The sequence below is a fragment of the Arachis duranensis genome, chromosome 1 (genome assembly GCF_000817695.3).
Source record: "Arachis duranensis cultivar V14167 chromosome 1, aradu.V14167.gnm2.J7QH, whole genome shotgun sequence".
Taxonomy (NCBI): domain Eukaryota; kingdom Viridiplantae; phylum Streptophyta; class Magnoliopsida; order Fabales; family Fabaceae; genus Arachis; species Arachis duranensis.
The window spans coordinates 3,923,520-3,939,192 of NC_029772.3; the positions used below are offsets into that span (position 1 = coordinate 3,923,520).

The 15,673-nt window shown below is 34.3% G+C and overlaps 2 protein-coding genes across 2 annotated transcripts; both read left to right on the plus strand.

Annotated features, from left to right (window-relative positions):
• Positions 1–4,776: 4,776 nt before the first annotated feature.
• Positions 4,777–10,744, plus strand: LOC107472821 (ABC transporter G family member 26). Its single transcript, XM_016092352.3, has 8 exons — positions 4,777–4,977; positions 5,515–5,819; positions 6,318–6,473; positions 7,055–7,238; positions 8,209–8,487; positions 8,559–8,840; positions 9,628–10,020; positions 10,478–10,744. The coding sequence occupies exons 1-8, from the start codon at positions 4,777–4,779 to the stop codon at positions 10,742–10,744; spliced, it is 2,067 nt and encodes a 688-aa protein (XP_015947838.3).
• Positions 10,745–12,257: 1,513 nt separating this feature from the next.
• On the plus strand, positions 12,258–13,178 carry LOC107472813 (uncharacterized). The gene is made up of 2 exons (XM_016092343.1): positions 12,258–12,933; positions 13,063–13,178. Exons 1-2 carry the CDS (start codon positions 12,258–12,260, stop codon positions 13,176–13,178), a joined length of 792 nt encoding a protein of 263 aa, XP_015947829.1.
• Positions 13,179–15,673: the final 2,495 nt, after the last annotated feature.

Consider the following 15,673-nt stretch of genomic DNA (forward strand, 5'->3'; position numbering starts at 1 on the left):
ACTTTTATAAAATATTTTTTTTCTTGCGGATACCTCTAATAGCCGCCGTCTTGGAGTTGACGTGAAGGCATTTCAAGCTTCTCTCATTATCATCTCCGACCTCTTTCGTCTAGACTGCAGAGATCAAAAGTGGTAGTGAGGGTGATTGAAGTGCCTTCAATCTAGCTCATTTATACATAACGAAAATGTGTATTTCATAAGAAAAAATATTTATTTTAATTATTAATTTCTTGTTAAAAACACATGTTTTTTTATGAAAAAAATGTGCAATTTCAGGGACTAAAATGAGTCACTTAATGTAAAATGAGGAACTAATTTGGTGCATATACAACGATGGCATAATGGATGACACGTGGACGAATACTGTTGCGATACGTGGTACAACTGGACACGTGGCCAAATAACATTGTGACATGTGGCACAACTATCCACGTCAGCATGCCACGTGTCATTAGTCACCACATCATCCTACCATTACACGTGGCCAAATTATGAAGTGACACGTGTCACTTACAGTCCACATCATCATGCCATGTCATCACGTCGTTAATGGAAAATGGGTCAGGGACTACTATGGTGCATTTTTTTCAATCTCAAGGACGTAATTGATGTAATTAGAATCTCAGGGACGATTTCAGTGCAAAACGCCAATCTCAAAGACCACTTTGAGGTTTAACTCTTCGTCTTTTTGAAATTCTTGAATCCAAAAATACCTTTCACACAAAAAGGCTGCCCACCTACAAAGAAATTCTTGAATCCTGCAACGTCTCATTGTGCTCTTGCGTGATAGTATGTAGATAGGAAAAATATTAGAAAATTATTAAAATTTATCATCAATTAATTATCAATATTTAAGAGTCTAGAATAAAGTATGTTATTAGATTATTAGACTAAAAGAACTACACTAAATGAACTAAGTTAATGACTAAGTAATTGGCAAAAATAATGAATTCTGATCATCTCTTAATATTTCTCTTTTAAAAAAATTCAAGCTAAATACGTAGATTTAAGGGTTAAGTACAATTTTGATCCTTAAGCGTGCGTTGGTTGGTGTTCCAGGATACTAAAAATATAGACACGGTGACACATGTCCACCATTTGTTTGTTGAGACACAAATTTATGATGGACACGGTAATACACAAATATACACAAAATACATGTTTTTAGTGTCTTTTCATTGAGTTGAGACATTGAGACACAATTTATAAGACACAAAATTTTACATTTTTATCCCTTCTTTTTTTTTAAATTCCAACTATGTCCCTAATTAATCTAACCCTAATTCCCCTTTTTCTATTTTATTATCTTCTCTATTCTTATTTCTAACCCCAAAATCCTTCCAACTTCTACGTCTCTTCTTCCATCCTCCTTCTTCTATGGCTGTGTCCCTCCTCCACACCACCCCATAGCCATTGCCTCTCTCTCTCTCTCTCTCTGCATCGCCACACTCATTACTCTGCTTCTCCTTCCATTGTTTTGCCCCTCCATACCACTGCCACGGGCCGCCACCATTGACGCCCTTTCTTTCTTCTTCCTCCTCTTCTCTTTTTCTCTCTTCACACAGTGGTGTGTATCATCACCATGGGTTATCTTCTTCGGTTAGATTTATTTGTCTACATTCATCAGGTGTTGCTAAGATCTGTTCGTCTCCACTATTACTTGAATCAATTTCATTAAGAAAGGCGAAAAAAAACCAAGAAAGCCCAAAATAGTAGCGACCACTTTTGAGATTTGTCTTCTCATTTTTGTTCTTTTTTTTATTTATTTCAACCTGTTTCAGTTTTTTTATGAGAAATTTGAATTGTTGAGCTGATGAATAAATAAAAGTTGAAGATAGTATTTTGCGATGAAGTTAAAAAATTCCAGGTAGCAGTGATGGTGGTAGAAAACTATGGTGGGAGCAGCGTTAATGTTGGTGGAAGATGATGGTAGAGAGTTAATAAGGATAAAATGGACATTTGAATTAAATTGTTGTGTCTTGTACATTGATACCAAACATGTTAAAAAATTTGTGTCTATCTGTGTCTATGTCTTTTGGTATAGTTGTGTCTGTGTCTATATATTCTGAAGATAGTAACCAAACGAAGCCTAAGGTATAAGCCAAAAAAAATTTTCGTTCCCAACTTTTTTTTTGTATACAAAATCGTTTCTAAGGTTCAGTTAGGTTTTAAAACCATCATTCGGACTAAAATACCCTTTTCCTTCTTCACCAATATACTTAGTTTTATTCTTCTTTCTCTTCTCCGTCACAACAGATCTCTTCTTTTTCTTCTTCATCATCATAGAATTAGGAACAACAACAACGAAGAAGAAACAAAGAAAAAAGAGAACAACAATTTATTTCAACTAACAGCAATAGCAGAAGAGAAAAAGAAAACAGAAATCATCACCGTCTCTCTCAACTCCAAAGAACAACAACAAAGAAGCAAGCAGAATAAACATAAGAAATAGAATCAGAAGAAACATAAAATTAATCATTTTCTTTTCCCATTTTCCTTCTTTATTCAGGATCAGAAGAAATAAAAGCAGAATAATAATAAAATCAAAATCAAATCAGAATCAATTTTAATTTATTATTAAATAAACAAATAAACAATGTAATTAACCAAAAAAACAGGAGCAACGGTGACTAGCGACGAGCAACGACGAACGAGGAGCAGCTGCAGGCGAGGAGCAGCGATGACTGGCGAGAAACAGCAGCATTGGCATCATTCCCAAATTCCATCAACGCCTCTCTCAAAGCAACAGCGTGGATGCGAAGGAGCGACGACATGCGAGGAGGAGGAGGAGCAGCGGTGGCAGCTGGCGCGATGGCGTCGACACTCCTCCTCTACCTTCAGCTCGCACATTCCTCTTTCTCTCTCTCTGCGGTCAGCGACGGTGGCAGATCTAGTAATGATAGAGCAGCTTAGAACAGCGATGACGACGCGGCTCAACGGCAACGACGAGCCTACTACGACGATGGCGACTTCCCTTCCTCACCTTTCTTTCACTTTTCTTTTTCCCTCCCCCTGCGTGATTCCCTCCCCCCTTTAACTCGTTTTCTTTCTTTTTCTATTTTTTTATTTTATAACTTTTTTTAGTTAGGAGTAATTTAGTAATAAAAATTAAAATTTTGATAAAAATGGCGGTTTTAAAATCATGTTAAATCTTAGAGACGATTTTATATGCAAAAAAAGGTAGGGTTGGGGATGAAAAAAATTTTCGACCTATACTTTAGAGACAAAAATTGTACTTAACCATAGATCTAATAAGATGAAAAATGATTGATGAAGTGTTAAGTGAGGTCTTGAAAAATCATAATAGAACCTATAATCAAAGAATTGAAGAAAACTAAAGAAAAGCAACACCTTCTAAACGGGTAGAAAAATTCTACATAAAATAGGTTCAGTTGCACGATTAAAAAGCCTAGTGTGAAATGAAATTTGGTGATGTGACTTTGAGATCTCCAAATCATTCGTAAGGTTTCAATGTCGTTGGCAAACTAAAATTCGTCAGAAGATCGAATCGCCATAATATTCATAGATAAAGGTTTAGCATCAAGCACATCGAGCGAATTTGAAGAAATCAAATCTTCGATAAATTTCTGAAATATGAGTTAGATGTTCAGTATAGACTTTTTCTTTTTGATTATGTAGTTCGTAGTCTCGTTATAAAATCAACAAACTGTGTCACCATAAACTCATTAATTTATTATTGGATTGTAGTTTCACTATCATATGGCCAATGCTGGAGGGAGGCCAATCTTCAGCCAAGATATAGCTCGTCTAATTTTCTGTAATTGGATAATATTTCTGTTTTCTTTAGTAGAAAGAATCACGTGAGTTATTTTGTTTGTTGTTATTGACTACTTATGTTATTATGCTATAATTTGATTTTATTAATATATAATATTTATTTTAATCAATTTAAGTTGGTCGAACGATTAACTCACTCATCCGATTAAGTAAATGTCGAGCGTGACAGATTAGTTCCATTGGTCAACGACTGACCTTAAATGAAATTTAGATTCGTCACGGATTATCTAGGCCAACAAAAAAAAAAAGTATATAATATTTGTTTCATAATCAATTTTAGCATTTTATTACTATCCGATATTTTTGCGTAATTCCTTAAGTGTTAATCCAAACTATGAAGTGCGGATCAATTTCAAATAGGATATAGTTATTACGCCAAGAGATTTTGTACCTCCTATGATAAATTTGTCATTACACAATGTCTGTTTAATTTCTTTCTAGAACCCCTTTTTCCCCCTAATGTTTCTCTTATTCAAAAAATAGGTGTTCTTTTGTCTCTTATGTTAAGTTGCAATTCACATTCTTTAAAACCATACACATTTGGAAGGAACTGTTGGCATTATATGAAAAGTAGAAAACCAATGAATGACGCATCTATGAATGGAATGTTGTAACGCCGAAAGAAGTGAATTTTATAAATGCATAGTTTCTTAACCAAACAAAATTTTATTCATTTTCTTGACATGTTCAAGTGTTCTTTTATTCCATACCATCATATTGGCTAAAAGGGTATGTTAATGTGAGGTTCACACCAACAACATGCCATGAAAAGTATGTGGCATACCAACCAAAATTTTGCTACCATATAATAACCTGTGAAATAGGCAAGCTCTTGGTCTGATGCAGTTGACTCATCAAAAATCAAAAAAGAAAATTTATCATTATTATTATTATTATTATTTTAATTTCTATTTTTTGGGGTACTAGCTAGCTATTAGAGACGTAGCTTCAAACTAGCTTTCAATGAGTTCCCAGGTAATGGAAACTAGAAGAGAGGATGCTGAAATTGAAGACATTTCAATAATGTCACCTCCATTAGTGGGTTCTATGAAAATTGAAGGGTGCAACAATAATGAGTTTATGTCTCATTCATACTTTCACAACAACTGCTCTGAGATTGATATTCAAATTGATGATTCCAGTTTCAATCAAATTGGCCCTCTCCCCATTTATCTCAAGGTACTTGAGATTAATTAATGTCTTCATCATTTTATTTTAGCTATATATATAGTTCCAAGAATTTGAGATTTCAGGCCAACGAGTTATAGTTCAAATGACATAATCTCTTCATACTTATCTAGAAATCGCGGGTTGTGGGGTTAACAGCATTTATATGTTAAACTATAGAGGCATTATCAAATTCACATTTCTTTTTTATTTCAAATCTGAAATTACACCAATTTGAAATTGATTGGAATTTAATTTCCATGTAAGGATAGTTAACGTAATACTTAATAACAAAAAGACTTAAATCTTATAAGGTTTTAAATTCGATTTCTATTTACATAGTATTTTAGTAGAATGATTACTGTCGAATCTATTTAAACTTTAGAGTATAACTTTTTTTTTTTTACTTAAAAATCTAATTATATATTGTCATATTAACAAAATAAATAACCATATCTTATATCGTTATTTAGTTGGTCATTTAACTTAATCAATCTGATTAAATAAAATACAAATACTTAATCAATCTGAATTGACATTAATTTGCAGTTTGAAGATGTAGAGTTTAAAGTGAGAAACAATACACGAGCAGCTTCGAAAAACCCTGTGAAGAGAATAGTATCAAAGGTAAGTAGAGAAAATAAGAATAATAATGGGGAAGGTGATGATAAATACAAGAAGATTTTGAAGGGTATAACAGGAAGCATTGGACCTGGTGAAATTCTAGCACTAATGGGTCCTTCTGGGAGTGGCAAAACAACCTTGTTGAGAGTCATAGGAGCAAGATTACTTGACAATGTAAAAGGAAAAATCACCTACAACGATGTTCGTTATACGCCAGCTGTCAAGAGGAGGTTAAGTGGTTATAACTTATAACAACCTTCCTACACATATATAAAAAGATTTTAAAATAAATGACTATTTGTACCATGAAAGATGAAAATGCTGACATATGTACTCATATTAGATCGAAATTAAACTTGTACCCACACAAAATGTTTATACTAGATCGAAATTAAACTTGTACGGTTGTACCCACACAAGATGTCCTCTTAATGACAAAAACCACTTTTGTCACACGAACATCTTGTATGAATACAAGTTTAGTTTCGATCTAATGTAAATACATATGTCAGCATTTTTATCTTTCATAGATACAAATAGTTATTTATTCAAAGATTTAATATTAGATCGTACATTTAAAAATTGTTTAGAGAAAGAAAAAATATTTTTGACTCGTCTAAATAATCTTTGAAGTATATCGAATTATTTTAATATTTTTAGATATATTTTAAAACATAAATATGTACTAATAGTGTTATTGTTGTGCCTTTTTCTCCGTTGACTTATAGGATTGGATTTGTGACACAAGAGGATATTCTTTTTCCACAATTAACTGTTGAAGAAACATTAGTTTTCTCCGCATTATTAAGGCTACCAACTAATATGAGCAAGCAGCAAAAATATGCAAAAGTGGACACCACTATCAAGCAGCTAGGCCTTGAAAGGTTTGTTTTTTAATCATATCTTTCCACACATATGAACTTGTGTGGAACACAAGAAATGTCTGTGTTTGCTGGTAAAATTACTTGTGAAAAAATAAAAGTTCAAACAAAATTAGAAAATATGTAGGTTTTGAAATGTATATTAATTCATAGAAATATTAAATATAATCTTAAGAATTTAGATTTTCAATAATATAAAAATATTTTACAAATCCGATGTTTTTCCAAAATAAAAATAACCTACTTTCACAAAATGATCCATTATTTGTCTAGATTTATCAAACGAATCGAAATTTTAAAAATATTTTACAAATTTTTGTTCTTTTATTATTAATCAATTATGTTATGTGTATATCTAAAATTATCTACTGAATTAGTCATTCGTATAGTCAAACACACGATAAAAATAAATTAAATAATGCACGTATTAATATACAAATACTTATAGATTAATTTAGTGACTAATATTTAGTGTGCAGATACATTTTTTATTGTCAATTATATTAGTGAAATAAGCTTTAGTGAAAACTTTAACCAAAGGTTAACTATTTGTTCCTAATAATTCATGACTTGTGCAAGTATAGATGTCGCAACACAAAAATAGGAGGGGGATATCTGAAAGGCATATCAGGAGGGGAAAGGAAGAGAACAAGCATAGGTTATGAAATTCTTGTTGATCCTTCATTGCTACTGCTTGATGAACCAACTTCAGGCCTTGATTCCACCTCAGCAAACAAACTTCTTGTCACTCTTCAGGGGCTTGCCAAGGTATTTAATTAACGTTGTTGAATCTATGGGATTAATTAAAATGGGGAATATATATTAGAGTTTAATTTTGATAATTTGCGTAAAATATTGGTTTGATTATTTTGTTAGTCTTTATCATTTCACAAAATTTATAATTAGGTCTTTATATTTTTTTTTCAATTGGGTTTATATATTACTTTTAATTTTGTAATTAGGTCCTTTCTAGTATAAAAATTATTAGAATTAATTGAATATTTCTTTACAAATTGAAGATATCCATAATTAAAAACCTAATTAGACCTTTGACCACATATTTTTCGTTGAAATATTCGGTTAATTTTAATATTTGAAAAAATGATAAATAGGTCCTTCACCTTTTGATCCGCATACATTTAAGTTCTCGAGAATTTCAAAATATATTTAAGTCACTAACTTATTCAAAATTTAGACATATCGATCCCTCATATTTACTTAGGTCTCTCAACCCAACGGAAAAATCATACCCCACTCCCGTTGTACTAACCTAGTTGATACGGGTGTACACGTGAGATAGTTTTTAAAATGGAACAAATTAGACATAGGGATCGATGTGTCCAAATTTTGAAGAAGTTATTGACTTAAATGTATTTTTAAATTTTCAAAATCTTAAATGTTCACGAACCAAAAAGTCAAGGATTCATTTGTCATTTTTTTTACATGAAAAAGACCTAATTACAAAATTAAAAGTAATGTAGGAGAAAAAAAATATAAGGATCTAATTGAAAATTTGGTAAAATTATAGAGACTAATAGAGTAATTAAACCTAAAATATTTTATGCAGTCATCTAATCATATAAGTCTTTCTATGACTATTAGCACGATCATTGTAAAAAGTAGTTATTCTATTTCGCTTAAGTAACGGCAAAACTGCTTTACAATATCCGTGTCAAAATTAAATTCTATATACTATATGATAAAACAATAAGAAGAATGTATGTAATTTTGTGTATAGGCAGGAAGGACCATAATTACAACAATACATCAGCCATCAAGCAGAATCTTTCACATGTTTGACAAACTTCTTCTGATATCAGAAGGCTATCCGGTTTACTATGGTAAGGCCAGAGAATCAATGGACTACTTCTCTTCCTTGAGGTTCATGCCGGAGATACCGATGAATCCGGCCGAGTTCTTGCTCGACTTGGCTACCGGACAAGTCAACGATATAAGTTTTCCAGCCGAAGTTTTGCAAGATCAACTAACTAATGACCCTTCTAGAGCAGTTATTAATGTAAGAATTATTCACTACAACCACATTTGTTATTTATTAGTTAGTTGTTAACTTTTTGTTAATGATGTTAGTATCTAAAAGTAAAGTATAAAGCTTTGTTGGAGCCAAAGGAAAAGGAAAACCATGGAGCAGCAACAACAGCAGAGCATCTTCAACAAGCAATTCAAGTTAAGAAGGAGTGGACATTGAGTTGGTTGGACCAATTTGTGATTCTTTCTAGGAGAACATTCAGAGCAAGATGCAAGGACTATTTTGATAAGTTAAGGCTAGTTCAAGCACTTGGCATTGCACTCTTGTTGGGATTACTTTGGTGGAAATCCTCAACCAACACTGAGGCTCAACTCAGAGATCAGGTCAGTAATAACTTCCATTCTATTCTTTTTTTTTTTATATGACAGACTAATAGCCCAAATCAATTTTCCAAATAATGTTTTAGTAGGAGAGTCTCCAGTGGCAGACTCTTGATTAGAGTTCAGATTCGCGACGAATTAGTCATTTATCTGTCGAGTTGGAGGATACCATGTAAAACAGGAAAAAAAAAACTAGTATTTGACTTTTTACTTCACGAGACAAGTTAATTCTGATATCAAATTCTCGTATTGGAAACTAACAAATTTAATTTAGTTAGTTTCTATCGTTATTTAAAAAAATTATAAAAATTTTAAAAATGTTTATCATTTTCAAATCAATTTCTTACCTATAATGGAACAACTTTTCTTGTGAACTATTTTAACTAACAGAATGAAATGCTTGAGACTAGATTTGTAATTAAAAATTTATCAGGGACCAAAATATCCTACTAAAAAATTCATAGGAAATTATTTGAGGGTATTACTCCATATCATATTATACACTTAAATTGACAAGATAAAATTATAAAGTTATAAAAGACTCTAATGTTTTCGCCATGAATGGAGTAAAATTATGTTATTATGCTGATAAATTTATCTATTTCTTGAATATGTTTTTCACTTTTCGGAATGAATCAAACTTTTTGAATAAATCAAGAATTTTTTATTTTATAGATAATTTTGGTAGGCAAATTTTGTTTGGTAATTTAGGTACTTGATTTATATGTTATGTAATATGGACAGACCAACTAAGCGACATTTGAATATTGATGATATTGTACGTGTGCAGGTTGGTTTAATGTTCTATATATGTATATTCTGGACATCTACATGCATTTTTGGAGCAGTGTACGTGTTTCCATTCGAAAAGATATACTTGATAAAAGAAAGGAAAGCAGACATGTATAGATTAAGCGTATACTACGCATGCAGCACGCTGTGTGACATGGTGGCGCATGTTTTCTATCCCACTTTCTTCATGATCATTGTCTATTTCATGGCCGGCTTCAAGAGGACCGTCGCTTGCTTCTTCTTGACTCTCTTCTCCGTTCTGTTAATCGCCGTCACCAGTCAGGGCGCTGGAGAATTGTTTGGAGCTGCAGTTATGAGTATTAAAAGAGCAGGCATGGCTGCTTCTTTGGTGCTTATGTTGTTCCTTCTTACTGGTGGCTACTATGTCCAGGTATGGTGCCAACTGTTACAAAAACATTACGTCTACATCAAATTAGTTGCTATGTATTTGTGTATAAATATGGTGAAAACTCAGATGAAGTCGATTTCACGTGAAGTTGATACCTGAGAGTCGTTCACGAAAATTTAGTCAAATCAGTCAAATCATCTAACGGCTCTCGGATATCAACTACGTGAAGTCGACTTCGGTAAAAGTGCTGATAAAAATAAAATTTGGTGTTAATTATGAATAATTCACATTCTAGTAAGTGTAATATTTTAACTGTTAAAACTTAAAACTGATAATAAATTTCTTGCATTAAGGTAATTTTAGCTGTAAAAATAATATTACTCTTCCTACCATAAAGATTTAACATAACAATATACAAGTCACTTTTTTGTGAGTGAACTATATAACTATGACTTGCTCATAACTTATATTGAAGGTTTTCAACTTTTCTTTGTTGCAGCACATACCAAAGTTCATGCAGTGGTTGAAGTATTTATCCTACTTATTCTACGGATTCAGGCTTCTTCTAAAAGTGCAGTATTCCGGAGACCAATTATATGACTGTGAAAGTGAGGGAGGGTGCAGACCCTTGCAAAGTTCACCAACATTTAGCACTGTTAACTTGAAAGGTGGCTTGAAAGAAGTTTGGGTTGTGCTAGCCATGGCTATGTGCTTCAGGTTCTTGGCTTACATTTGCCTCCGCAGAAGAATTGATGCCTATAAATAATTTAATCGAATTTATTTCTTATGATGAATATATGCTGATCTAGATTTATATATATCTATCATGGTAAATTTATTGGATTATTTGAGAAGAAGAAACTCATTTGAAGCATGTAATTGTCACTCAATAACTGTTATATATATTGCTGACAAGCCAGGCAATGATGCAAAAGAAATTACTTATTCATTCTTTATTATCAACCAAATCAAAAAAATTACATTTAAATAAAATAATTTTATACGTACATTTAATTATATAATATCACATTGATAAAAAATGATTATTTTTTATATTTACAATATAAATAATAATTTAAAAAATATATATAATTAAAAGATGGTATAAAATATTTTATATTGTCATGTATCAAAATGAAGTTCTTATTATGTACATGAAATGGAAAATGGAGTTAGTATAATGGGGAATTAAGTAATTAACACATTTTCTATTATATGTTAAAGTTTTTGAATCCATTTTCGTATTATATCTTTCCACTGGTTAATTTATAGACTATACTAGTTTTCTTAATAAAAAAAAGCAATTTCATTTCACCAATCTTAGCCCAGATTAGTTTTTTTCTTTTTTTGGAAAAACATATTGTCGATTAATATGGATTCCTAATGAAATCCCAAAATGCAAGCTACTTGGCAATGTTATCCTGAATTTCTCATGACTGAAGTAGTTGACCAGGTTTCTCTCCCATTCCACTCCACCAAATGAAAGAAAAGGTGGTCACGCACGTGCACCTTTTTTCCGCCAAGGAAGGAACAAAGAAATAGCATAGCATACTAGTTTTTTCTAAGCTTTTTCATAATTACTTAATTGCATAATTAGTCTCATTCATTAGTCGAGCAAAGATCAAATTCAGTTCTGTCCATTTGTACGAAGGGCAAAATAATTTCGGTCAAAAATAAAGATATTTTGGATTTTTTATTTTAGAATAACATGATCTTTAAAAAAAATTACCAAAATAAAATATTTGAGTTTTAATATTATTGAAATACAACTTTTGCAGTTTGAATATCAAAATATAATTTTCTAAAAATTTATGTAAATCGCGGGAGGAGTCTTACGGATTCTAGTTACACGTAAACTGCTGTACCCTTAGAGTGGTTTATGTTGAAACAGGTTTGGCTAAACTACGGCAGGGGTTCAGTGGATTATGTCTGGACCTATTTTGCGTATAAATACCCATCTAGAAAAAGTAGTGTGATGTAGATCAGAGAGTCATTTTTACATCTTCAAAAATGAGTGAGGAGAGTTTTTTGGTCCTAGTTCACTGCTCTGGAAAGATAAAAAAAAAAGCAAAAGGTACGGCGTTAAGTTCACTGACAAAGAACCGGTCAGTGTTTTTGTCCGTTCGACAAGTACTTTATCATAACTAAAGACGAGCATATTGCAAAAGGCAAGGCTGTGTGGTTCCAAGTGGGTGAAGAAGGTGTTCTATAAGATTTCAATTGCGATTGTTTCAACTGGGGTGCAGTATGAAACATATGTGATAGGGTCGGACGAAAACATGCAGATTTTGTTTCATTGTCAGCGCAATTTTTCGGAGGTGAGAATACACGAGCTGTATGCCAAGTTCGAAAATGGTTTTGACAGTTCTGGTGCATCAGCGCTGAATCCTCAGTCAATGACGGTGGGAGGTGCATCAACTTCGATGCCTGTCGTTGCAGCTGGGGGTCCTTTGGCTGAACCTCCATCTGTTCCACGAGTGGCAACTAGGTCACCTGGTTTAATTCCTAGACTGTTTGGTGAGGGTGAGCTGGATCATGTTGAGAATGAGATGCGAGAGGATGATCCGGAGAATGAGTCAGATCACATATTGGGAGACACTGAGGAGGATACTCCCAGGACACCACCAGCATGTCGGGGACCATCGAGTTCTGGTTCAGGCCAACAACTGCCACATTTCTCGACCTTGAACTTGGAAGCAATCGGCCAGCACCCGGATATAGATCCCACTTCCAGAAGCCAGGGGTTACACAAGGAAAATCCTTCTGGAGACTTTCAGATTGGCCAATCTTTCCAGACTAAGGAGGAAGTTGTGTTGAGTGTTAAGGATTATAGCATCCGTCGTGGAGTTCAATATCGGGTGATGGAGTCAAATCATCTGAAATTTCATGGGAGATGCAAGGAGTTTGGGAATGGCTGCACGTGGTTGATTCGCATCACACTTCGGCAGCGTAAGGGTACTTGAGAGGTTAGAAAGTACAACGAACCTCACACTTGCTTGGCGACTTCGATTTCAAGCGACCATCAACAATTCGATCACCATGTCATTTGTGCCAGGATATTTCCATTGGTTAGGGCGGATGTAGTGATTACGATAAAGGTGTTGCAAGAAGCTACGGAGGCAACGTATGGATTCAGGCCTAGTTATAGGAAGGTGTGGATGGAAAAACAGAAGGCAGTTGCACAGATATACGGGGATTGAGAGGAGTTATATGCCGAGTTGCCACGTTGGATCCTAGGGGTACAAGCCACGATGGTCGGAACTGTGGCAGTGTTGAAGACTTCTCCAGTGCATGTTGGTGATCAGGTTGATGAGTCTACGAGGTACTTTCATCGTCTTTTAACTCTGGTTTGCCAACTCAGATGCCACACCTGATAGTATGTCGGGAACCACCTATCCCCGCCCCTACCGTCCTTGGCATGAAGTCAGTCAATGTTTGATGCCGTCTCAGGCACGTGCTGAACGCCATCGAGTTATGGCAACACCCTATCCACCTGGTGCCACTCAATGACAGCGAAGTAAATCAGACTAGTACATGCGCGCCATAACTGACTATGCTCCTCGGCTAGTATCTCTGGATGAACAACATCCAGCACGTCGAGCGCAGCATAAGGCTCCTAGACAATCTGCAAATGTTTACAGCATTATTCGTTAATCCGTTAAATACTTATCAAGTAGGAAAAAAGGAGTTAAAATTGGAAACAATAAACACACAACTTACATCTCGATCACCTAAGCGGTCCAATGCAAGCTGACACTGGATGACTCTCTCCTTCCTACGGTCGGATGTCAGTAAATACATGGGCCACCTGAACGAAGATAGTGTTATACGAACATATAATCTGATAACAAATAAGTTAATTAGTTGAACCTTAAAAATGAAAACTGAAATGCTAACTGCCCAAATATCGATACCTGGAAGCCAACGAAAAAGAAAAAATGTCAATCCACGCGGTCTGAGACTAGGGAACCGCCAAAAAATTCACGACTGCAGTAACTGGAGCAGGCCGGCCAAGTTCGTCACAATTCTGTAGGCAACCCGACACATACATTGATATAGCTAGGCTAGTGCTGTCGAAGCCCAATTGTAACTGCCCATCTCATCAAGTCTCGCCACAAAGGGTAACCACCGAATATGAATCCGATTTCCACTCTTATCACCAAACAACTGAGTGGATAACAACATCATAATATATGCCCGTGCATATATCCGTACAGTATTCTCAGTGGCATCCTGCGGCAGCACTCTGAATCACTCATGGAACCAGGTGAAGTGAACCGTAAACTGCTTCACCTTATTCAGCGGGGGAAGCTCGCCAAAGAGTTCCTGAAACCACTCCCAAGCAGGTCAGCCATCCTCCATCAGCTTCTCAAAATCTGTCAGGCACCCAGATACAGGAAAATCATCCACAGACAACCCCAACTGGTATGCGATATCCTGCAGCGTGATGGTGCACTCCCCGAATGGCATGTGAAAGGTGTGCGTCTCAGGGCGCCACCTCTCAATGAATGCGCTGACGAGGGGTTCATCCAACCAGAACCACCTTGTGTTGATCCTCGCCAGGTGGTATAGACCTGCCCTCTCCAGATAGAATATGATCCTGTCATGCAGAGGCATATTTTGTTGCCTCCAGACACCAGTGATGCACCTACTAGACTGTAATATGAGAGATGAATAACCAAAACCAAATGAGATTGTATAACTGACAACCATTCTAAGTTCAAATTAATAAGGCTTTAATATAAGACTCAAATTTTTAATTCAACATAAGCAAATACTAAACGTAACAAGATATAATATAAATCTTACGTTCAAGAAAGCTAAAATACAAAATTTATAATTTTTTAAATTTAAGAATGCAAATATAACCATTAGGTTCAACTTACAAAAATTACTCTTTAAGATTTCAAAATCTTAACATCCAAGACTATAATACTTGAATTTAAACTTACATGTTTAAAAGTTCAAATTTCACAAATTAGTTTTCAAACATGAACGATTGGGCAACAATAAATTTGAGTTTGAACCCTATGTCTTAACTACGAGAGAAACATCACTCTACTTAAGCATTTAGACCTATCTCCTAATTTCAAAATCCTAATCCTATTTAACAAATCCTAATCCTAAATGACCCTAATCTTATATTACATTTTTCTGTTATATGAAATACAATAAAGAAAAGATAGCAGGCTTACCTCTTCGTTGATGCTGCGGCTACGTGCGCAACACCGTTTAGATGGTAAAGACTGCGTTCATCTGCCATGATCCCGGCCCAAGAAAAATCTGAATCACTCCACTTTTCCTCCTCCTCCTCTCTCTAGAACGTCACTTTCTCTTTCTAGAAAGTTGGAAGTGTTTCGAAATAAATAATCCGTTGCACCCCTTCCGCGTATTTATAATAGAGTATAAACCGTTGGTCTCCTTCCACGATTTATGCTCATTTTAGCTCCCAACAGAAACCGTGGAACCTCTACCACGATTTCTATGCAAATAACTTTTGAACGCCACCCACGGTTTACATGTATTCAGAATCCGTGGAACCCTCCCACAATTTGCATAGATTTCTAAAAAATTGTATTTTAGTATCGAAACTGCAAAAGTTGTATTTCGATAATATTAAAACTCAAATATTTTATTTTGTTAAATTGCCCTGATCTTTATTTAAAATTTTATTAAATAATAATAATAATTATTT